At 33.4% G+C, this 19934-nt stretch overlaps 1 protein-coding gene across 2 annotated transcripts; it reads right to left on the bottom strand.

The window, feature by feature from the left end:
- Positions 1–1117: 1117 nt before the first annotated feature.
- On the bottom strand, positions 1118–18970 carry LOC110631713 (inactive poly [ADP-ribose] polymerase RCD1). 2 transcript variants are annotated; one of them, XM_021779647.2, is made up of 7 exons: positions 18554–18970; positions 16570–17839; positions 15630–15871; positions 14694–14863; positions 9312–9491; positions 9098–9193; positions 1118–1373 (listed from the first exon to the last, which is right to left on the bottom strand). In XM_021779647.2, the coding sequence occupies exons 2-7, from the start codon at positions 17712–17714 to the stop codon at positions 1341–1343; spliced, it is 1866 nt and encodes a 621-aa protein (XP_021635339.2). In that variant the 5' UTR covers positions 17715–17839; positions 18554–18970; the 3' UTR covers positions 1118–1340. The 2 variants fall into 2 exon arrangements, with proteins under 2 accessions (XP_021635339.2, XP_021635346.2); XM_021779654.2 differs by having other exon boundaries at positions 18585–18815.
- Between the last annotated feature and the right edge of the window lie 964 nt (positions 18971–19934).

Genomic DNA, 19934 nt, shown 5'->3' on the forward strand with positions numbered 1-19934 from the left:
AAGGAAAACTATTTGATTTAATGAAAATAATTATTTAATCATTATATTTTAAAAAATAAATTATTTAATCTATATTTTACTTCCTTTAAACTCTTTAATCCTACATTAAATTTTTTATTAGTGAATGTTAATAAATTATTATTTAATTTTTATATTTTAAAAAATATTATTATTTAATCTATTTATTTTAATAAAATTAATTAATTAATTCCTGTAATGTAAAAAACGCAATACTTTGACATACATATCAATTGATAAAAATGAGAATTGCTAGGTACAAAATAAATTTGAATTTCCATTTTTTCTAATTGTTCAAGTATTTTCATTAAATTTATTCGATATCATTTTTATTTTTGTCTACTGAAAAATAATTCCCTTAATTACCTAGAAATTAAAAAAAAAAAACTTATTAACTTTTTTATACAGATAACTTATGAAAAACAGAGAAAGAACAAAAGGGAAGATTACAAGCAAATGAGAAGAAACACGAGGAGAGAGACAAAGAAGAGTAAGATAAAAATAAGACAAACAAAATTAGATTAGTTTAAGTGTAAAAAATAATTATGAGACTAAATAGTTCACAAAACTAAATAAAAGAAACTAATTAATATATTTTTTTAAAATATATATATTAATTAATTAGTTTCATTAAAATAAAATGACTAAATAATAATTTCATTGTCTAGACAAATTAGATATAATAAAATATAAAAATTAAATAGTATATTTTTTTAAAATACAAAAACTTAGTAATTTTCTCTAAAAAATAAAGCTTTTTTTCTCCCTTTCATTTATAAATATATAGGTATAAATAAAATATAGGAAATAAAAAAGCTCTAACTTTCACACAAAAGAACCATCAAACACTTCAATCTTGTGCATTACACAAACCATTAAGAAAGTATTTAATTTGACTATTTACTTTTAACTTTTTACTTAAAAATAATTTTTAAATATTTTAACAGTTTAGTTAAAAATTGAAATTATAAAAAAGATATGTAATTAATTGTTATAATTATTAAAATAAAAAATATTAATTTTTTAAAAAATTATTTAAATAATATAATTTTTTATTTAGTCAAAGACTAATTTTAAAATAAATAGACAAGTTATAATGTTTCAGTTCAAGAAGTTACAATAACCCTTTAAGTAACAAAGATAATAGAAGAAACCTAGTTGTGTCACAATATTACTAAACCTAAACAGTGTTGCATATTATTCACAACTTCATGTCGACACGTTCAAGCACACAGGCAAGCTTGACCTAAAATTCCAACACAACAGATCAATGGACCATGACCACTTTGAATCAAAGGCCACTTCAATCTTCTACAGTTGACTTAGGTGTTTCCAACCATATACTTCAATGGTACCTACACATAGACAAAGCAAAGTTCACATCAACACATCATAATCAAAACACGCCCAAGCAATAGCATGTGCTTGAGCCATTGAAACAAGCAATTCTCTCTTCAAAATTGAGGGCAGCATCACATACATTCCCTTAACCTCCACCTTCTACAAAACCAAAAATACAAGCATAGCCTCACCCCAAATTTATTATCCTTGAACCCAAACTAAAAATCTCGCTTTAATGTCCAGTCAAGGAAGAAACGACCAGTCAAGTTGATAATTTTACGAAAGCCACAAGAAAAAGCTCAGGATTGACAGATGTCACCAGATAAAGCTCAGAATTTTACAGCCGCTTTAAAATATTTAGTCTAAAAGTTATTTTACACGTCATATAATTTAAATTTTATATTCAATGGATATTCAAATCTTATAAAGTAACTCCACCAAATCATCCGACCTTTCCACTAGAACATAGAAACATCTCTGAAGTTGGCAGGAGAGAGAGAATTAACACAATAGGTTAAGCAGAGTGTGTCTGAGAGAGAGAGAGAGAGAGAGAGAGATTATAAAAAATGTTAAAGAAATAAACCCAAGACTACAACTTTTAGAAGCAACATTTCTCATAAATCATAGGAAAGGAAGCTAAAAATGTTGTAAATATGAAAAGTCCTAAAATAAAATTCTTAAACAAGATCATAAATAGGACAAAAAAAACTGATTTTTCATAAGAATTAAACCAAAATAATTACTAAATGTTTTTCCTGGGTTGCATGAGAGAGAAAGAGACAGAAACATGCCTAATCAGTATCCAGCTTGTATTCCTATTTAGGATTCTGTATTCCTATTTAGTATTTCTTATTTAGGATTTTTTCCTAATTAGTAGAACACAATTATAGGAATCAATTGTATATATATACCCATGTACAGATTAATTGAAATCATAAGAATTATCTCTTTCTACATGGTATCAGAGCAGGTCATCAATCTAGGGTGACTATTTGTTCTCACTATCCAGCTCAGGAGAGACATTGGCTGCCGACCGGCCGTTTCGATCCCGATCAACATCGCCGGCGTCGCCTCAACCCCCTCATTCCACCACTGTGTGCTGTTGCCTCATCCAGTATACCATTAAAGAACTTCTGAGGTTTGGCTCTCAGATCCTATTTGGGTATTTGCTTGATTTGTGATTTTGGGTTATTTTGCTACTATAAACACTTTGGATTAGCGTTTCGGTTAGTTTTCTTTGTCTCAACAAATGGCAGACAATAAGAATGTTATTTCTGATATAATTCCGGTGATGACTAAAATCACGGAACACAAACTTAATGGTTCGAATTACCTAGAGTGGAGTAAGACTGTTAGGGTCTATTTGCATAGCATTGATAAGGATGATCACCTTATTAAAGATCCACCCATTGATGATACACGACAAACTTGGCTAAGGGAGGATGCTCGGTTGTTTTTACAGCTTCGGAACTCGATTCATAGTGATGTAATTAGTTTAATGAATCACTGTGAATTTGTTAAGGAATTGATGGATTACTTAGATTTTCTGTACTCTGGTAAAGGGAATATCTCCCGTATTTATGATGTTTGTAAGGCATTCTACCGTGCTGAGAAAGAGGATAAGTCTCTCACGGCTTATTTTATGGATTTTAAATGGGTATATGAGGAACTTAATGTATTGTTGCCTTTTAGTCCTGATGTGAAAGTTCAGCAGGCCCAAAGGGAGCAACTGGTCATTATGAGTTTTCTTGCGTGCCTTCCTTGAGTATGAGATCGCTAAATCTCGATTCTCTCCACTCGAGATTTCCTCTTACATGAAACGTTCACACGGGTCCTTCAGATAGAGAGTACTCAATCTTCACACTGCCAAGAGTGTTTTATTAGTCAGAATCCAAATGGATAACAGGGTAATAGAAGAGGAAGTAGAGGAGGAATTACAGGCAACAGAAATAATCAGCGTAATGGAGAGGCTAGTTCTAATCAGGACTCAAGAGGAGTCATTTGTTATTATTGCCATGCCTGGCCATACAAAATATAATTGTCCGCAACTTCAGAGGAAAAATCAGCGATCACAGATAGCAAATATAGCAGCAGAGAATTCTACAGTATCTTCCTCTGAGAAAACTATTTTGGTATCTGCAGAAGATTTTGCACAATTTTCCCAGTATCAAGCATCTCTAAAGCCTACTAGTTCCCCTGTCACTGCGATCGCTGAGTCAGGTAAATCCACTACATGCCTTGTGTCTTCTTCATCCAAATGGATTATTGATTCAGTGCGATGCATCACATGACAGTAATTCTAGTCTTCTATCCTTTTCGGTCTAATCTCACTTCCTCTCACATTACTTTCCGATGGTTCTACTTCTTGTATCATGGGTTCTGGAACTGCGAACCCGACTTCGTCAATTTCTTTGTCTTCTGTTTTGTGTCTACCAAAATTCTTTTTTAATCTACTTTCTGTTAGTAAACTTACTCATACCTTAAATTGTTTTGTTTCCTTTTTTCCTGACCAGTGTTTGTTTCAGGATCTTACGACGGAGCAGATTATTGGTAGAGGACGCGAGTCAGGTGGTCTCTACATTCTGGAAAATCATGTACCGCGGTCGCTTGTTTGCTCCAGCACCTTAACACCTCTTGAAGCTCATTGTAGATTGGGTCATCCTTCTTTGTCTACCATGAAGAAGCTGTGTCCTCAATTTCAGTCTTTATCAGTACTAGAATGTGAGTCGTGTCAGTTTGCAAAACATCATCGTTTGCCTTTTGTGTCTAGAGTCAATAAACGGGCTCATCCCCTTTTGAGTTAGTTCATTCTGATATTTGGGGTCCTTGTTCTGTTACATCTAAAACTGGATTTCGTTATTTTGTTACTTTTGTTGATGATTACTCTCTTGTTACCTGGTTATATTTAATGAAGAATCGTTCTGAATTGTTTTCTATCTTTTGTGCCTTTTGTAATGAAATTAAAACTCAATTTAATATTTCTGTGCGCATATTAAGAAGTGACAATGCCAAAGAATACTTTTCAGCACAATTTCAGCCTTATATGACACAAAATGGCATTCTTCATCAGTCTTCCTATGTGAATACCCCATCCCAAAATGGCGTAGCCGAAAGGAAAAATCGTGCTCTTCTTGAGGTAACTCGTGCTCTTCTTTTTCATATGAAAGTACCTAAACACTTTTGGGCGGATGCAGTTTCTACGGCATGTTTTTTTATCAATCGTATGCCGTCTTCTGTCCTTAATGGGGATATTCCTTATACTGCTTTGTTTCCTACAAAATCTTTGTTCCCTATTGAACCCCGTATTTTTTGTTGTACCTGTTTTGTGCGTGATGTTCGTTCACAGGTTACTAAATTGGATCCAAAATCTCTCATATGTCTTCCTTGGGTACTCCCGGCTCCAAAAAAGGGTACCATTGTTTCTCTCCTACTCTTAATCGTTTTCTTGTTTCTGCAGATATCATATTTTTTGAGTCCACTCCATTTTTTCCTCCATCATCTATGTATGAGAGTCAGGGGGAGGAGGATGATCTCTTAATATATACTGTCCAACCAATGTCTAGTCCTCTCCCACAGCCTGTTCCTTCTGTCTCTAGACCTACTCGACCTCACGTTGTTCATGTTTATTCCAGGAGATTGGAGATTCCTGACTCAGATCCTCCACCAGCTACTTCGTTGGGAGATCCTGTACCTCATACTAATCATGATTCTGATCTAGACTTACCCATTGCTCTTCGTAAAGGTAAACGTTCATGTACTTACCCTATCTCTTCTTTTATTTCTTATAATCAATTGTCTTCTTGTTCTCGGTGTTTTGTTACTTCTTTAGACTCTGTTCCTATCCCTAATACTGTTGGTGAGGCACTGTCTCATCCTGGCTGGTGTGATGCTATGAAAGAGGAAATTGAGGCTTTAGATGCTAATGGTACATGGGAACTATTGCCTTTGCCCACTGGTAAGAAAGCTATTGGTTGCAAATGGGTATTTACAGTAAAGGTAAATCCTGATGGTTCTATGGCTAGGTTAAAAGCACGCATTGTAGCAAAAGAATATGCTCAGACATATGGGGTTGATTACTCTGATACTTTTTCTCCTGTAGCTAAACTTACTTCTATTCGCTTGTTTATCTCTTTAGCAGCTACATATGATTGGCCCCTGCATCAATTGAATATTAAGAATGCTTTCCTTCATGGTGATCTTCAGGAGGAGGTGTATATAGAGCAAACACCTGAGTTTGTTGCTCAGGGGGAGTTGGGTAAAGTTTGTAGGCTTCGGAAGTCTCTTTATGGCTTGAAACAAAGTCCTAGGGCATAGTTAGTGAAGCAGTACAGGAATTTGGTATGCAAAAAAGTAAGTGTGATCACTCAGTATTTTATAGGCAATCTGAGACTGGTCTAATTCTCTTGGTAGTTTATGTGGATGACATTGTCATCACTAAGAGTGACTCTGCAGGTATTTCATCTCTTAAAACCTTTCTCCAAACTCAGTTTCAGACCAAAGACTTGGGATTGTTAAAGTATTTCTTGGGTATCGAAGTTATGAGAAGTAAGAAGGGTATTTTCTTGTCTCAAAGAAAATGTCCTCGATATATTGACAGAGACAGGAAAATTAGGTGCTAAGCCTTGTAGCGCACCAATGACTCCAACTTTACAACTGTTAGCAGGGGATAGTGAGTTTTTTGAAGATCCAGAGAGATACAGGAGATTGATAGGAAAATTGAACTACCTTACAGTCACTCGTCCTGACATTGCTTATGCCGTTAGTGTGATAAGTCAGTTTATGTCTTCCTCAACTGTTGCTCATTGGGAAGCCTTGGAACAAATCTTGTGTTATCTGAAGGGCGCTCCAGGAAGAGGTTTGCTCTATGGTAATCATGGGCATTTGAATGTTGAATGTTTTTCAGATGCCGACTGGGCTGGATCTAAGGTTGACAGGAGGTCAACTACTGGATATTGCGTTTTTATTGGAGGAAATTTGGTGTCTTGGAGAAGCAAGAAGCAGAGTGCAGTTTCTCGATCTAGTGCTGAATCCGAATACAGAGCCATGGCACAATCAGTATGTGAGGTAATGTGGATACTTCAATTACTAGATGAGACAGGTTTTAAGACCTCCCTGCCTGCGAAATTGTGGTGTGATAATCAAGCTGCTCTTCATATTGCTTCTAATCCGGTGTTTCATGAGCGGACCAAACATATTGAGATTGATTGTCACTTTATTCGTGAAAAGATTCAACAACAGATCATCTCAACAAGACACATCAAAACTGGAGAGCAGTTAGGAGATATTTTCACAAAAGCTCTGAATGGAGCTAGGATTGACTACATTTGTAACAAGTTGGGCATGATTAACATCTATGCTCCAACTTGAGGGGGAGTGTTATGGAAAGTCAATTACTATGTTATGGAAAGTCAATCACTATATTATTTCTCTGTATATTCTGTATTCTGTATTCCTATTTAGGATTTCTTATTTAGGATTTCTTCCTAATTAGTAGAACACAATTATAAGAATCAATTGTATATATATACCCATGTACAAATTAATTGAAATCATAAGAATTCTCTTTCTACACCAGCAAACATTATTACCAGAACACGTGATTCAACCATTACCGCCCATTAGGTCTATTCATTGAATTTTGGCCAGAACCTTCTATGCGTTGGACTGAGCTCTTGAATCCAAAGCGACCAAGCCTCACCCACTTAGAAGAGGGCCTAAATCACCCTGGGCCGTGTCATGTGAAGGGTGCCCAAGCCCTTTTCTAAGGGGAGGGGAGAGTGGGGTTGCTGGGGGGGTGTGTGTTGAGGCTCCACACCCATGAACAGTTCAAATAGTGTTTTTTTTTTTTTGGAGGAGGAGGAGGAGGGGGAATGAGGAATAGATCCTTACAAACCCTATATCATATCTCCTGCTTTTGTTCTTGTGGGTTCACGTGATTTTTTTCTTTACCTTCATATTTTTCTCTCTAGTAAGATTTTGGAACCTTAAGGAGATGTAATTCAAAGTATATTTGAAGACAAAATCTCCAAATACAATCTGCAGAATACTCGACTGAAGATTTGATGTGTCTGATACTTGGAAAGCAACATTCATGTCTACCCCTTTCTAACACTTATCTGAACACAAATATGAGAGATTGAAATATGAAGGAGCAATGAATTGGTTCCAAGAAACTTAAACATTTTACATATTTTTTTTAACAGTTGATTATAATATTAAATTATAGTGAACATAAATATTCAACTTAGCAACCACAGATGTCATTCCGTCAATCGAGGTGATAGCAAAAACTGAAATTAAATATATCATTTAACAGTACAATGTGTACTTCACATATGATGTGACAATACCAAGATGATTGATCAATACCAATAACCAAGATCAGAGATATTCTCATCTCATTTTATTTAGCCATTAGCTTGGTTCTGAGATCAAAAGATCAGCAGTTAATAACTCTATCCTTCAGAATAAATGCCAGGAATTACACAACATATTGGAAGGTACAAGATCACAATTACAATTAGCTTCCCAATATTTTTTAAGAAAAATAAATCATGACAAAGGGTATGCAAATGCATGCAATGAGAAGCATAGAATAGAGTCAATTAGGAGGAAAAATGATAAATAAACAAAGATAAAGGGGTATGACACAGATATTAATTGGAATAAAGCTTTCAAGGGAAATGTCCCATTACGCCCATAATTAGCATTCTGGCCAAATTAACAATTCTAATTAGTCCAATGAAAATGCCAGTTAATTTTTTTATTCTTTTAATTAATAAAGCATTTTAAAATTTCAAAATTAAGAAAGAAAGATTCGGAAAAATGCAGTAAAAAGGAATAAAACTTTCAGAAATATGAAAATCCCTTTGAACTTATAATAAAAAACAACCACAATGTATAATGTATCCATCGCTGTTTACCATCAACATAATATTCCTTCGCTTCCCTCTCCATCTCCATCTCTGTATCATCTTGATCTTTGAGAAATGTAAAACCTTACTCAAACAGACAAGTTTCAAAAACCAAACTTTAAAAAAAAAGAAAAAATTCACAGTTGCAAGTATTTTCTCATCCATTCCCTCTACAATCAACAAATCCAATTGGACCCACAAATAAAAGCAGTATCAGAAACTCCAAATTTTAAATTGTGTTAAAAAAATATAATAATAATATCTTATTCCTCCTGCCATATCGAGCTAATTTGTCTGTAAAAATAAAAATTGTGGCTAATTTGGCCCAAAAAGCTTATTTTATGGCTAATTGAGCATTAACATAATATTCAAAGATTAATTTTGACCGTTATTCCTATATTAATTGAAGGCAGATTGCAATGGCAAATCTTGTTCTGAATTTGCATCTCTTCAAAATGTTCACTTATTATTTTAAATGGTAACTTATTTAGCCACATTAATTGAGAAAGTACTATAAAATAGGCAACTATGAGTAGGCTGACTGACATTAAAAAGGGCAACAATCATAACAGATATTCAGATAAATCAGATCTACATAAGCTAAAAAGAAATTCTACCATTCAAGTGCAAGAGATGAACTTGAAAGTTGCCACCTTTCAAATCCATTTACATTGATAACTCAGCATTCAGATTTCATTCCATACAACCCAAGTGCCGCATGGACAGAGTAATATGCAAAATCCTCGCATTATTATTCATCACGAAACTAACTAGCAGAGAATCCAAATTACTGATGGTCAACTATCATTCAGTTCAAATCATACCTTGCATTGAAGACTTGTGATCGTCGACTTCAGTAAAGCATCTCCAACAATCAATCTCAACCTTTTGATGAAATCTCCCCTGCTTATCTTCTTTGCCTAATATTTATTATATTAAAAACAATAATTTATTTTTTAAAATAAAAAAGAATTACACAAGATCAGAAAATATTTAAATCATACTGAAGATAGCAAGACAAGATGCTATTCAAAATACCTGGAATAGTTCATAATGAGTATTTATACATTCCATTTCCTTGCGAGGAACTTTATTTGCGATTGCAGAAAACAACATGGGGAAAGGCATCCAAGGGGATCTAGGAGTTCTTGTGCTGCTTGAACCAAGACTTGAAGCTTTTCCAAGAGATCCCCCAGATTTTGGTTGGCCTTCACTTCCCTAAGACATAACAAAATGTTATCAATCAAATGTGTAGAACTGGCAAAGCAACGATACAACATGATAAGAACCCGAACAGAAGTCATCAATGACAAAAAACATGTAGTCTAACAAGTCATAACAAAAGTCAAATGGATGACCATCCACTAGTTTAACAAGTCATAACCATAGTTACCTGGAACGCAGAACGTCTTGGATCGTGGTACAGATACGAGTATGCGATGCCACTTAGCTAAATATAGGGTACATGGGGAGTAGACTTAATCAGTACGTTAATTCAGTACGCAATACGTGAATTATATCAATTCAATTCGTGATACATAAATTACAATTAAATATATAATCTCTATTGTAAAAAAAACCAATAAATTTTTTTTCATAATTTTTAAATTTTTTATGATGTATATATTTTACAATATTAATATTAGTAAAAAAAAATTCAAAAATCTAATTTTTTTATAATATACTATTAAATTTTTTTATCAATTATATTTTAAAAATAATAGTATTTTAAATAGAATGAGTTTTTAATTGACATTCAATGGGCTTTATAATTTAGGGTTCAATGGTGTGTATAACACGTTATAATTACTTAATGGGCTTTATTAGACTTTATAGCATGTGAAACAAGCAACTCATATTTACTATCACCTAAGCCAACGAATATTAAAACAGTAATGTAGAGAGAAAATGAGAGAAGAAAGAGAAGAAAAATAAGAAAAAATGAATAGGATCTTCTTCTTCACTTTGATTTTGTGTTGAGCATAGTGAAATAGGATTGCTTGATTTAAAGAACCAGAATGCATTCCCAAGAGATTTGAGATGCGAAAGTCTCGCATTTTGGAATGCGAGTTAAGAGAATCAGGCAACTATGGTCATAACAACATTCAGATGGACAATGGTTTGCTTGCTACTTGATGCATAATGATATTTTACCTTTGCACAAACCATATTCAGTTATTTTGACTGGGCCAACTAAGCAGCCATCCACCATTCATTACAATAGCTAAAGTATCAAGGGCCTGCTTACTCTACCCCAACAGCAGCTTTGGCAAAAGCATTTCCTTTGGATGCCTTAGCCAGCTTTTGGCATGCATTTTTTTAACATGATTCAAAAGCTCCCCAGAAGAGGTGCTTCATAAAAGCAAGCTCGGGATGTTGTTGCCAAAAGTAGCTACAGAAGCTAGGCAGGCTTTAATGCATTAACAAATAATAACAGATAGTTATTATTTTATATTAACAGTAAAGCATGCAGCAAATTTTGACTTTGAAGTTTTGCCAAAAATTAATACATAGTAATCTTATTTTTAATTTTATTATTTAATTCATATTCGGGTGTATATACACTCAATTAATAGAAATTAATAAATCATAATTTTTGATAGGCTCTACTATAATTTTAGATAAGACCCACTATAATTTTATATAATGTAATATTTGTAAAATGTAAACTAGTTGAGTATATACACCCGGGTGTATTTAAGTCTTTCCCTTAAAGTACATGACTCCAAATCCTATATGATACAAGAGATCAAATTACTATTGTCTTACAAGTATTATCTTATTCATTCCTATTTAAACTTATCTCATTAATTCTTAATATTTATTAAGTTTAGGAATTTCAATTTTTAAATATCTTCTCTCTTAACACACGCGTGTGCACTACAATGTCACTTACGGTGAGATATGAATAAACAGCAAACCAGAGATTTTCAGCAAGTCTATAAGAGGTTCTCACATGGGAAAAAGAAGGCACATAATTGATCGCATAAAATTGATTTCTTTCCTTAGTTTAGTTTATTCAGACTTTTGTCTTTTCCTTATTTTAGTTTTCCCAATTCAAGTGGTATTTAGGTTTCCTAATTATAGTAGTATTAGTTGCGCAAGAAATAAAACTTATTAGGGCATATACTCCTAATTAATAAGCAAATATATTCCTGTTTTAAGTACAGTTAGAAATCAAAGTGTATTTAAGCACTTTATTCATAAATAAAATTATTGAAGTACAGTTTTACTCAAGGTTGAGTTCCTTAAAACACTCAGAGATCGGAAGGTTCTCTCTAACAAGCCCTCATTTCAAATTCATAATAAGTAACAAAGGGAAAGGCCATAAAACTAACAAGCCACAATCCAACAATTTCCTATTAGATTTCCTATGAATCGCCCATGTACTCGATCTCATACGCGAGACCGTAACAATTTGGTATCAAAGCTCAAAATGGGCAAAACCTTCTTGCAACAATTTGAGGACTTCTTGAAGCGGCATCATGATGATTGCGAAATCATCCTCACTCAACAGCAAGATTTATCATTGCAAATAGATCGCTTTGCAAAGGAATTTCAAGAGAGCTGTTTGAACAAGCCACCTGTGGACGAGGACGAAAGTGTTCTAAAAGTTCAATGGAATGAAGGAAAAATAAGACCAATCATCAATACTTCAGACCATAGAGGCTGGCATGAGAGTGGGGTGTTTGTTCCAAGGTATTCACAATTGGATTTTCCTTGCTACAATGGCAAAGTGTTCTACATTGAGTGGCTTAGCAAGCGCGAGCATTTGTTTTTCTGATGCCATAAACTACAAAGGATGATATGGTCAGCAGAGCCTCCTTCCATCTTGAAGGAGATGGTCAAATCTAGTTCTTGAAATTGGAACAAGATAAGCCCAATTTAGCATGGGTTGAATTTAAAGAATGTTGTCATCAATGTTTTGGGCCTCGGATTAGTGGAGGTCAGCTTGGAGCTTTGTTCAAATTAAGCCAAACAAGGTCAGTGAAGGAATACCAATGTCAGTTTGAACAATTATTGCCTAAAGGTGGGAGGCTCACTCTGAAGCAAGAGATGGAGATTTTCATTAGCAAGTTGAATGAGACTTTGCAAGTTGAAGTAACCATACACCATTCCACTACCTAACGACTGCCATGAATTTGGCAAAATTGTTTGAATGACAAATTGTTGCACAAAGGCTACAAAATCCAACGTTAGCAGCTTCAACTTCATACAACACCAACCCACCATTTATCAAGTACTTATCTAGCGCTGAGATGGGGGAACAAAGGCCCAAGGGATTATGTTTTAATTGTGACAAGCCACATACAAACAACAATTGCCGTAAAAATCATTTTGGTTGGAAGGAATTGAAGATTCAAGTGCTAAAGGGGAATCAAGAGTCAAAATAAAAGCTTTGTGAGGCCACTTTGTAGCAGCATTTTCCTACCTCTATGTTTGAGGACAAGCACATTTCTAAAAAGGAGAGAAATGTTATGAATAAACGGCGAACCAGAGATTTCCAGCAAGTCTGTAAGAGGTTCTCGCATGGTAAAAAGAAGGCACAAAACTGATTGCATGAAATTGATATCTTTCCTTCATTTATTCAATTTTTGGTCTTTTCCTTGTTTAGTTTTCCTAATTCAAGTAGTATTTAGGTTTCATAATTATAATAGTATTAGTTGTGCAGGAAATAAAACTTGTTAGGGATATACTACAAATTAATAAATGAGTATATTCCTGTTTATAGTCCATTTAGGAATCAAAGATTATTTGAGCACTTTATTCAGAAATAAAATTATAAGTCTAGTTTTATTCAAGGCTGAGTTCCTATACACTTGGAGATCAGAAGGTTCTCTCTAACAAGCCTTCGTTTCACATTCACAATAGGTAGCAAAGGGAAAGGCCATAAAACTAACAATCCGCAATCCAATAATTTCCTATAAGATTTCCCTATGAATCACCCGTGTACTCGATCTCAAGACCATATCACAAAGTCAATCTTTGAGCAATTGGAAAAGCAAAAACCAACTTCTTTAATAGTCATTCATAAGTTTATCTTTTTTGTTTATTTCCCCCTTGAACCTTCTTAAATGTGATGCTAATTTAGATGCCTTTTTAGCTTCTCTCATGTGGTTATTGTACGTGCACTATATTGTAGAAATTTGTCTCATTAAAAAGCAAAGGCAACAAATATTGTTGAAGATTTAGTGACCAGATGATTCTGTCAAGAATGACCTGGCTCTTTGTTATCATTTGATTTTAAAGGGTTTCAATCACTTAATTAGATTTCCTATTTCTTTTTCTTCATTCTGAAACTAGCCATTAGATTGAACATCTAACGTCATTCTGTAATTTAGTTGGAAACTTGTTGCAGCATGGGGTAGACCTTTTGTGGAATTACTACAATGTAAACAATTAGTTTATTAATTGGTTTTCAAACGCAGACCTTGTGTGGTCATCCAAGATCAGTTGAATCTGTACCTTTTGACACAGCAGAAGGTTCTTACTGGAGCTTCCATCAGGGTTATAAAGCTTTGGGATTTGGAAGAAGCAAACTGCGAATGAGTAACTCCTTTGGTTGGTATTTTTTTATAAGATATAAATATTTTATTTATTTATATGGATTATCCTAAAAAAATTCTATTAATTTCATTATGGTAGCTTTATTTAATTTTACATCTTTAATCGTTGTAATTCTGTGTTTAGAAGTTTATTGTAATTGTCACAGAAATATAACCAAATGTATCATGTTAGAAATCATAAACAACTATCACCTATTATTTGTCAATTATAATTTATACTTTAAAATAATATTTTTCGATTATAAAATTTAATATTTTAAAATACTATAAGTTAGAAATTTTCATATTTAATTTTATTTGTTAATTAAGTGATAATTTGACATGATATGCCAAAAATTAACAGAAAATTGCATATACAAAAAATTAAATCATGAGTACATACAATGAGTACAAATAATGTTCTTCACCATCCTCCTGTGAATGTAAATCTACTTTTACTTGGATAGAGTTCCTTTGGGAAAAAAAGGAAAAAAAGTTATTTGATAATTGTTTACTTAAATACATACAACTATAATATAATGAGAGTGTCTCTTAAGTGTTTTCATAGTTTTGATTTATACCTTTATTTTAGTTTTCTTGATTTTGTTGTATAGTTATACTTGCTCTAATTGAGAATTTCCATTAGGTTTAAGGTTTATTACTTAATTAGCATGGAAATTTTTCTAAAATTGCATATAAAGAAAATTAAATCATGAGTACATATAATGAATATAGACAGCGTGCAATACATGTAAAAAAAAATACTAGTCAGTAATAAAAGAGGAAACAAAGTCAAAATAGAAATATAAAATCTTAGGGCCAGTGAATGGTATACAAACAAAAGAAAAATCCCAAATATAATAGGTATCCTCACCAGACCAGTCGCAGGAGATTCCATTTGTAGATTCAAATCAACTTTAGGAGATTCTAAAGGCAGGTTTAGACCAACAGTAGAAGACTCGATTGGCAAAATCCACTGAGCACCTTGTGAAAATGTGATGCGGGAAACAGCATTTTTCATCTCATTTCCTGCAAAGTTCCCTGCTGAGGGAAAAGTATCTAGCTGTTAAGTCAAAAGCAAGTTTATAAAAAGATATTTATGTATACAGAATCTTCAGAGAAGACAGCACCAACTAAGCGACTGGATCAATAGTTGGAGAGGTTATTGAGCTCTTGAATGTTACAAAGTCAAACCAAAAGTAGATAACTATGCATCATGGATTCAATTATCAGCACCCAACGAGATTGGACAATAGAGATTCAAGCTTGATTCTGAGACCAACAGAAGCTATTGGTTCCATCCAGAAGATGACAAATCATCAAGAACGTCTATCCAATATAAGGTAATCAAGTTCTCATTCATTAGTAGAAGAATTTGTTAGGGTCATGAACCATAACAGATCAGTTTAGACGAAATAGAGAGAAACAGAAGATGGAGAGAAACAAAAGAAAGACGAGAGAGAATAGAGAGAATTAGAGATGGAAAATTATTAGAATCTTGATATTTCTAGATCAATCCTTTCCAAATGCACTGTTTACTTTGACAGGAATAACTGTTCCTGCCACTTTACCTGCTTTTTGACTTCTCTAACTAAATCTCAGCTACAATACTCAGTTATTCTATCAACTATTACTCAATTATTTCTGCATTTCTTCACTTCTAGCCTTCTTCTTAAACCTAGTTCTCCTATATGTGACAGAATCATATATGGATGTATTTGTGCATTTCAGTGAGTGTGCATGAGTATGCATATAATGAAGGCATATTGTTCATCCAGAAACTGAAACCTCAAGAGGATTAGCATATCACCTTCAACATTGGAAGAGACCATGAAACTAACAACAAATTCTGGGTAAATATGGGAATTCATATTCATATTCCACACTATATACTGTCTTGGATTTTGAAGATCATCGACACCACTATCAAAATTCTCACTACTGGGGTGACACTGTTGACTCCCAGGCTGAACAAGCTCCATTTTTCCCATTATCACACGACAAAATAACATATGTTGTACTCCATTTTCGTCAACATCACAAAATTTTGCACTGTAAATAGATCATTATAGAACAGTATTAAAAGAACATAATAATAATAATAATAATAATAATAATAATAATAATAATAATAATAATAAATATAAAATGAAAGAAAAATAGAAAAGGAAGACATGATCCTAGTATGAGTAAGAACATTAGAGTGCAATCCCATGCACTTCTCAAGAGAAGTGGCAGAGGTGGGCAGCAGAAAAATTTCCTTGGCACATGCCATCATAATAAGTTGCAAAAAAACATTTTAAATATCACTCATCCCAGTGACCCATCTTAAACCAAAAGACTTATACCGTTAACAACTGAACTTTTCAACTCAGATAAGAACATAAATAAGGAAAATTTCCATATTAATATGCAATTGACTTATTTGCAAAAATAAATACAATAAAAGGCATCATAATCATGAAAATAGCCACTCAAGTTCAATAAGAAAATACTTTTATTGGCAACACAAAGGTAAGATAACGATAGTCTTTACAAGCGTCATCATAATTGCGCAGCTTAGCTTGCCTCTTGTTATACTTACCAAGACCATAATCAATATGTAAGACAATCAGCATAGGTGAATTTTACTACATTCACCTAGATAACCATTTGCCGAAAAACAATTAGATGCCACAACAAACATACAATCAATGCACCAGACATAATTTTAACAACAAATAAAAGGACAAAATGCACAAAATTCCAACCTGGCTTGACAGCAGTTTGCTGCGAAGAGATGAACACCAATGCCATATTTAGACTTAGTTGTGGATGGTCCACAATGTCCAAGTCCATACAACATAATTGTAGATAGTAATCCTTTAGACGAAGCAAGCCAAGCATATCGAACATTTGCATCACCACGACACCTTTTTGTTAGTTCAATCTGCTTCTGGAAAATCTCCAATCGGGCTTGCATTGTATTACTAGAGCAGCGAAAAATATCAAGTACGGCAGCACCACTAAAAGGCTTCATGCCTGTAAGAAACATATTCCGGACAGTATCAGAATCCAATTTTTCATTAACAGATTCAATTCCAGTGAATACATGTTCTTTAATATGCTGATTTTCCTCAAAACCTTCCTTAATTTTTGCATCAGGCTTCCTGTTGCAACTATCCTCAACTTCTACAACATTCACACTCGTAGAATTTTGAGCAATTTCAATATGCTTGACAAAAGCATTCAAAACTCCACTACACTCTAACTTAGATTGATGATGATCCACTCCATTTATGTCAATTTCCAGCTTCAGTTTTATCTCATGAGGCCCATTAGACTCTCTAAACATAGGCCCTTGGTCATTCACACAGTTATGATGGCAGCACTCATGTGGCTCCTCATTATCAATATAAATTTCCGGAAAGAAGCAGCCACCTTCTTCATCAATCCAAGCAATCGGTTGCTGAAAACCTGTCTTCATGTCAACTCGAAACATATGCAAGAGATCTAACACATAGAGATGACCCTCTAACTCAACCTCTATAGCTGGTTTTTTCTCTTGAAGATCCTTCCTAACCAAAGCAACTAGATCCTGAGAAAAATCAGTCCATTCACCATTCTGATAAAACATTAGACGTTGTGGCACCCCAGTCTTCATAAAATTTGAATAACACCGGAGCAAAGATCTTCTAAAACAATACCCACAGCCCACAAGATTGCTTCGGCTTCCACCTAGTCTCCTCCGTTTCCCAGACTTATGGGTTGAAAAATTTACTGCTGGCCACTCAGGTGACATAGTGCGGGAAGCTTCAGCAAAATATGCCGCATAACGGGATGCTCGTTTTCTCTTCAGATCGAGCATAATTCTACGACTACTACTATCCAATACCTTTGCGATCTTGGCATCCATTTCTACGTAATAAATCAATCCCTATAAAAAGTTCAAATCCAAACGCTCAAATATAAAGAAAACTAACAATTTTAGCCTCCCACCAGGGCTAAAGACACAATGCCATTGAAGATGATTGCCAAGCCCTGAAAAATAGGAACTACTTAGAAAACTCAATAGTTTAGATAAACTTCGATTTCCATCCGTAATACACAAGTAAAACCTAGTGATCCACATAACTGTCTCATCCGAAGGACAATAATAATTACTTCTAAAAATATTTTTTATTCATATATAGTTTTTGGCCTCCCAAAGTGTTAACTTTTAACCCGTCGTCCCTAGAGGTGACCAATGCATGATATAACCAAAATGAATAACTGGTTCACAATTAAATCACCAAATACAGAGGCAAAAGTAGATAGACAGGGGAAGATAATTTTAATAACTATACTTATTCTCTTTAATATTCCATTATACATATATAAACAAATAATAAAATGAACAAAGAACCGGTAATGCTCATAAAAGCTTCCCCCATGAATTCAATATCTTGCTAATAAAACACTAAAATATTAATGGTAAAGCATACCCTAGTCCATATTTGTAGAAATATAATAAATTCTGAACCAGAAGATGAAAACAAAATTTTAAATTGTACATGTATGAACAAAAATGAACAAAGAATCAACACAACCTAAAAATAAAATAAAATAAAATAAAATCTCGAAATCATGGTAATGCTAATAGAATACTAAAATAGCACTACTCAAAACTCACCGATGTCAATAGCACACCAGTTAGTCAATATTAGCAGAATTACTACAAAATTCAAAACAAGAACATGAACAAGACCACTGCACCTTAATATGATTATTTAGGGTACGCTCATACCAGACCCAATCGGCCCTAATTTAATTTTTCACTGAATTTCCCGTCACTATAGATGATGGTTGGGGCATAAGCATGATTCTTCTGGCACTGGTGGGTCCTAATCGATGATAATATGCTTGAATGCTTCCTAATTTGGTTTCCCCATTTCGAATGTTTGAGAATTTGGGAAGGATTAGAGTATGTTGATTGGAGGTGACCCGGGTAGGGGTGGGGGTGGGGGTGGAGGTGGGGTGGGGTTGGTGGTGGTGGTGGTGGTGGTGGTGGTGGAATGGGAGGGCGAGGAGGATAAATAAATAACGAAAAAGAAAAGTCGAATGAACAGAGGCCTAGGCCGCAGGTACTCTTTGAAGAATCGAATCGAACCGAAGACTTGGAAAAGTTATTGTGCCGTAATAACCACGAAACAAAAATTCACAAGTAGTAATAGTTTAGGTATTTGATAATGTACAGCTGTTGGATGATAAAAATGAAAAATTGCTTATTATTATTTTATTGCCATAATCGATTTCTTTTCATTATTTTTGTTTAAAGAAATACTTTTTATAAAAATTTGAAATTAAAATTGTAATTTTTAATGTAATTCAAATTGTGTTATTTAAATATCCTAAAACTTTTTATTTTAATTTATAAAATGTAATGAGATGACAAACTTGTGAAAGAATAAAAATATTATTAAATTCTAAAACTATTTATGATACTAAAAATAAATTCTAAGTTTAATAACTCCTATTAAAATTTATAAAATTTCTTACTTATTTGATTTAAAATTCTCAAATACCTTATTAAAATACATAAGCCTCTTCCATACTCTAATTAATGATATAATGTTATGTTTATATATGGAAATGTATTTTAAAAATAAATAATCATAATCACTAAAAAAATAATAACAAAAATTACTAACCTCGCATATTTAATTGATAATCTACATATTTATACTAAAGCTAAACCTTAAAAAAAATTCATGAGGTTATCACATAAGCTAATAAAAATACTTAAAAAATTATCATGTGTCACCTCTTTTTATATTTATTTTTAAATTTATGCCTAATCATACTAAAAATTCAAAAGTTTTTAGATGTTTTGTGTTTTAATTAAATCGTTTCAATTTTGGCTCAATTGATCAAATCTTTACGAATTTAAAAAATTGTATCCAAATTTCAAATTGAATTTGAGGTGCATGTGCCCAATAATCCTATGTGGCAAGACACCTAGCATTTTTTATTATATAATTGTGGGCCCCACTATACACATAGGAAATAAAAAAAATATTTAACTCTAGTTAACCCTTTAACCAAGGGCAAAAATGTCATGTAATGTTGAAGAAACCCTAAATTAATTTTTCTTTAG

This window comes from Hevea brasiliensis, chromosome 14 (genome assembly GCF_030052815.1).
Source record: "Hevea brasiliensis isolate MT/VB/25A 57/8 chromosome 14, ASM3005281v1, whole genome shotgun sequence".
NCBI lineage: Eukaryota > Viridiplantae > Streptophyta > Magnoliopsida > Malpighiales > Euphorbiaceae > Hevea > Hevea brasiliensis.

Excerpts from the sequence above, each read along its gene's own strand:
- LOC110631713 (XM_021779647.2), bottom strand. The coding sequence starts at position 17,714 with ATGGATGCCAAGATCGCAAAGGTATTGGATAGTAGTAGTCGTAGAATT. Across the intron at positions 14,864-15,629 it reads GGTCTCTTCCAATGTTGAAG|CAGGGAACTTTGCAGGAAAT; the intron begins GTGATATGCTAA and ends CTTTTCCCTCAG. Across the intron at positions 9,194-9,311 it reads CTCATTATGAACTATTCCAG|GCAAAGAAGATAAGCAGGGG; the intron begins GTATTTTGAATA and ends AATAAATATTAG.